Source organism: Odontesthes bonariensis, chromosome 2 (assembly GCF_027942865.1).
Source record: "Odontesthes bonariensis isolate fOdoBon6 chromosome 2, fOdoBon6.hap1, whole genome shotgun sequence".
NCBI lineage: Eukaryota > Metazoa > Chordata > Actinopteri > Atheriniformes > Atherinopsidae > Odontesthes > Odontesthes bonariensis.
Window position 1 is genome coordinate 8,307,789 of NC_134507.1, and position 5,539 is coordinate 8,313,327.

General features: G+C 46.1%; 1 protein-coding gene across 1 annotated transcript; it reads right to left on the reverse strand.

Annotated features, from left to right (window-relative positions):
• Nucleotides 1-400: 400 nt before the first annotated feature.
• On the reverse strand, nt 401-5,107 carry dact2 (dishevelled-binding antagonist of beta-catenin 2). The gene is made up of 4 exons (XM_075475652.1): nt 4,698-5,107; nt 3,271-3,403; nt 2,892-3,176; nt 401-2,724 (listed from the first exon to the last, which is right to left on the reverse strand). The coding sequence occupies exons 1-4, from the start codon at nt 4,968-4,970 to the stop codon at nt 845-847; spliced, it is 2,571 nt and encodes an 856-aa protein (XP_075331767.1). The 5' UTR covers nt 4,971-5,107; the 3' UTR covers nt 401-844.
• Between the last annotated feature and the right edge of the window lie 432 nt (nt 5,108-5,539).

Here is a 5,539-nt window from a genome sequence, read left to right on the forward strand (position 1 = left end):
GTGAAACCATAAAACTGTGTGTACTTTACCACCTTATTGCACGTGTTTACTTACTGGCAAATGAATGAGGCTGAGTTTCACCCTCTAATTAAATACGACTGTCTGGATTGATTGTTGAAGCTGCTGTTTATTAAGCTAACGGTTTGGCAAAGACAGGAAACCAGATAAGGAGCTGCAAGACTTATCTATGCTAAATTGGTCGACTTCAGTAAACTGTTTGTTGGGAGATTAACTGGAGATTTTTTTCAACAAGACAGATAAACGGCCACCTGGAGAAAAAGAGGTTGCCAGATGAGATTGTTTCAGCAATGCTTACTCACTAATGAAGAAAACTTTGGGGGTGTTAATACCGGGGCTAACACAAGAAAAGTGGGATGGATAAAAACTCAAGAGAAAATCGTCCAAATTAAATATCAGTTTATTTCAACGAGTCAAACATGAATAGTTGCAGTAATGAGATTAAAAAAGAAATGCATAAAAGAAAAGGAACAGTTATTTGCAATAAGAAATGCAAAGATATGGCAGAGTTATAAATGAAGGGTTGCAAATCAAGCACAGGCTATGACAAAATCTAATTACGGCAATATAAGAATTATAACAGGGAGTTTAAGTGAGATTATAGTGTTACACGTGCTTTTACACAATCATTATTTTGTACAGCTTCAGGTTTCACCATCAACCCCCCCCCCCCTTTTTTAAAAAACAAAATAATTAGTGCATGAGCTTGGATTAAGGGTGTTGTTCTGAGAGACTATATGAAATCTGTCAAAACAATTTTGAAAAACTTTTCCCACAGCTCTCTGCGGTTTTCCCAGGAATTCCCATTCTGCCCGGGGGAACTTGTCTACACCAAGGTCATGACCTTCAGGGAGGCAGGCTGGAATCGGCGAATCTTCTTCTTCAGGGCTCGGGATGCTTTGATGCGGCAGGCTGGTGGCCCGGGGGGAGGTGGGAGCTGCTTGAGGGGCTGACCAGCGGCAGTGGGCCCCATTGCAGCCTCAGCCCACACCAAACCTCTATCCTCTTGGATGTCTATCTGGTCCCCCTCGTCCAGGGACAGACTGCTTTCAGAGTCTGAGAAGGACTGGAAGCTCTGGCTGGACTCGCTATCTCCGAAGCGGTTGGTGGTGTTATCGCTCATCTCCCCCTCGCTACTTTCAGCAATAGTGGAGTGAAACAGTGAAGCACATTCAGCTGAATACTCAGACTCACATCTGGGTGGGTAGTAACCGGACATGTGATATGGTGCTGGAGGGTATCTGGTATTAAGACTGTGGAGGAAAGAATTGGAGGACGTGGAAGACTGGAAGGGACGTGGAGGTCCCATCCATTGGCCTGACTTGGCACTCATACTACGAACCATTTGCATTTTACCTGGTATCTGAGCATGTGGCTCTTTTGACCTGTGATGCTGAGCGCCTGGTGCCTGGAACATGTCCACATCGGATGTCCATCTAGCAGTCGTCTGCCTCCTCTTCCTCTGATCCACAGGCTGCTCGTACTCCAGGCACTGCAGCCTATGGCTTTTACTGAACTTTGCAGCAGCAGGAATGGGATGTGGTTTAGGGTGGACCCTCTGGGTGGTTGTGAATCCTGGACTATAGAGGCTAGAGTCAGAGCCTGAACCCTGTCTGTGCTCCTCTGTGTGACAGGTGTTACCTTTCTCTGTCACTTTTCCTTTTCCCGATCTTTTTTGCTCCCTCTTTGTTCCGACACTCATCTCCCTCATCCTATCCCCGGAGGAGAGGCCGTGGTGTTGCCTCACTGCTCGAAACTTCTCACTGCTCTTTCTTTTCAGTTTCACGGCTTTGGTTTTACGGTCCGCTTGTCTAACCTTGACCCTCTGAGATCCAGCAGGGAGAAATTTGGCATGGACAAACTCGGGTGAGCCTGCGTGACCACTGTAAAGCTCAAAGCTTTGACTCTCTTCCGTGCTGGAGCTGTGACTCATCACTGGCCTTTGCCTGCTAGTCTTCCTCTCTTGTGGTCTTAACTCTGGACTATCTCCACATTTTTTATTAGAAGGGTTCTTAACTATTCTATAATTTTCTCCTTGGTGTTTATCATTCTTTTTTAGGGATGAATAGGTGACTTCATCAGAAGTGTACTCCTTCATGGCTGGATATGAGTACTGGTAGGGAGCATCTGGGGCTTTCACTGACTGTTTATGGCTTGCGTTATCAGTTGGCTCTTGGCTGGAGTATATCATGTAATGTCTCCTCTGGTCGCTGTCTGGTGGGATGATGCTTTTGTTCTTGGCTGAAGGAGGCTGCAGCACAGACACATCTTTTTGAGGAACTTCAGACAACATAATTACATTTTCAGTGGGCCTCCTATGATAGTTGCCCTGTGACTCCTTTGTGTCTGTGCCTGTTTCACTCTGGGTTTTGGTCAGGCTGCGTTGGAGGAGTTTGTCAATGTAACCCAAGGTTTTGTTCTCGTAACCCCTTTGGACTGCATCATGACCGTTTCCTGGGGCTTCTTGGCCTTCTAGAATTCCATGCGTGTCAGCATCGCTCCCATTGAAAAAAATTGGGCTCTGGAGAGCCACAGCATGCAGGGGGCTGGGGTAATGGTATACTTCATTCCCATTGCGGGACTCCAGGTTGCGCTGGAACTTGGCGTCCAACAGGGAGGTCTTCAGGTTTGGGCCCACTGGGGGTTTCTTTGCATCCGTAGACTTGATGTAGCCCAACCCTTGTGCCATCATTCTGTCAAGGTCCCCTGATATACACAAAAACAGTCATCAGATTTCAAACCCACACACAGATTATATGTTATTAGTGTGCAAAATACATGCTGAGTTGCTTAGTTAAAAACAGCTGGTGATGCATGGTTCTCATTACTACAGGAGAGGCTGTTTTAAACAAGAGATCAAGAGCCATCATTACCTGTTGACACAGGTCTTGGCCGTGTCTGTTCTGTGACTGTAGCGCTTGCTCGGATCCTGCTGCTGCCCAGATGGAGGCCTGTGGCCCGTGGTGGGTTAGTCTGGGTAGTACTCTCGTCAGCAGAGCGCCGGCGGCATACACCAACTTGTGGTGAGGGGCTAATGTGACAATTAGCAGGGCTCATGGGAATGAGGCTTGTCTGAGAGGAGGACAGACACTCGCTGTAGACGGAGGTGCAGGAGTTGGACCGGGAGCAAGAGCCTCCATCGCTGAGCTCATAGAAACCTGGAGAAAGTAGGGATGATTACAGATTAGTTTTTTTTCTTCTTAGTTGTTGATTGGGTACATACTTTAATGCAATGTGTGACTGCCTTCCCACCTGAACTTGGCCGACTGTCACTCTCCAGCTGCTCGGTGGAGGCCTTGCTCACATCCAATTTAAGCTCGTTAATCTGGTGATCCAGCTGCTGCAAGTGACTCTTTAGGCCCACATCCTGTTTCCGAAGGCGAGACTGTAGAACAGACAATACATAGAATTTTAACCAAGCCCTAAAAAAAAGATGAGCAGTGCAAACTACTGCAAAGGGTGTGTTTATCAGAGATATCCTTAAAAAAGGGGAATATCAAAACTTGGAAGTTATGCAGAAAAACACAAGCAGGCATACATGTTTGAAGTGTGACCCAGAGATTCTCTGTGCGGGTGAATAAACAGGAAAATATATGCTTGCAATGTCATAATTTCATTGAGACGAGGGATGTTATTTAGATAAAAGGAGCTATAATGTACAGCCATCAGGAAAACAAAAGCAGCTCAGCTGTGGCTGATGATTAACCCCAGCAGGACAAGGGGGAGCATGGGAGAAGCAGTGGTGGGTAACTCATTTCTCCCCCACAGCGAAGGCCTGGCCATTGTGTAAACTACGGGAGGAAAGCTTGGGGGTTGGGATGAAAGGCTGCTTGTTTTACAGCAGGAGCTAATTTACTGTTACAGTGGTTCTTGAAATAAAATCTAATCTATCATAGCCTGTGAACCAGACAGTCTATTTATTTCATTATCTTAACTTCATATGGGATCAGTTGAAAACGTTCTAAAAATACTATACGTTGGGTTGTGGTGAGGCTCCATTTTACATGAATGTAAAAAAAAAAACATAATCTAAACCTTCTGTGGTCTGAGAACTTTATAATGTATCCTTTGATGCATGTGCCCAGTCCTACTATCCATGTCAAGCATAACACATTAATCCCCGCACTTCCTCGGAATGATTTTAACAGCAGCCTATGGAAAAAGCTTGTCATGGAAAACTCAGCAGAGCCAGCTGTCTCCAGCACTCAGGGGCCTCTTGGGGATGAGACTCTCCTCTCATTCACTGCAAAATTCGCATTTGTTTTTATTTCCTGGCATTTAGTGGTTAATGATTGAGGTTTGCCCCCCCGAAGCCCTCGTGCACTCGGCGCGCACGCACACACAACTAAAAAGTCCTCCGGGCCCTTCAGTGAACCTTGATTTATGACACCTATCTTACTTCCTACCCCCAGCTGAGAGCATAAAAGTGTGTCTGGTAATAATTGCAAAGTGAATGCACATGAGCATCAGCTGACGGAGTGATTCTAACAGGCGATTTTAATCAGAGGGCTAAATAAATAAATAAAAATGAACTTTATTAAAAACAGAAAAGTAAGCGTGGCTGTTTAAGTCCTGTCTTGATAAATGACAGCTACAGGTATCTACATATACACAAACCACTGCATATTGCAATTTGGGGGATGTTTAAGTTATTTTTCATGGCTTTAAATGCTTCCTACCAGCTGTTGCTTCAGGGCAGTCAGGGTCGCCTCCAGTCGCAGCTCCTCAGACCCCATCATCCTCGCACCCTCCGGATCTGCGTGGAGCGAGGTGACCGGCTCCTCTCGGTCCATCCTCAGCGCCCAGCTCACCATGTCGCTCTGCCTGTCCTTGAGCAGATGCAGCTCCTGCAACCCGGCCAGAGCAGCCTGCAGCCTCTCCCCGACCCTGCTGCGGTCCACTCCGGCTGCAGCGCTCATCATCCCCGCGCAAGAGCCTTTCCTGCTCAGCATGCCGAGAAGCGCAGTGCGGGTTTATCCAGCTGCCAAATGCTTTCAAGAAATGTCCCCCCTCGCACGATGACCTGCTTGTTGTGGCTGCTCCTGATCTGTTGGCTTTTCAAACTACCTGTTAGAAGAAATTTAGAGAACAGAATAGAAACCAAGCTCCTCCCTCGGGCCAAAAGGCCCTCCTCCTGGCAACTGGTTCCCAATGAACATCTGGTACTAATCTTACTCTTCCAAGCCCTTCATGCATGCTCTAAGTTCATCTGTGTAACACCACAGGACACGATGAGTACATTATCTTGCGATTTTTATTCTCTCCAGCGGCAGGCTGTGAACAAACAACTCTTGTTAAACGCCTATAAGTGGTTTAAAGGAAAGCAATGTTTGCATGAACACATACAAATGATGGATGAATGAATAGATAAATATATAGATAGATGAAAAGGTCTATACCAAACGATACACCTTAGCCAAAATATGTCTCGGCTGGGTCAGCTTGAACTCTTTTATTCTTTAAAATGTGACAGGAAGGCATATTTTCCTTATTTGGTAATAGAGACTTTCATGAGAAAAAA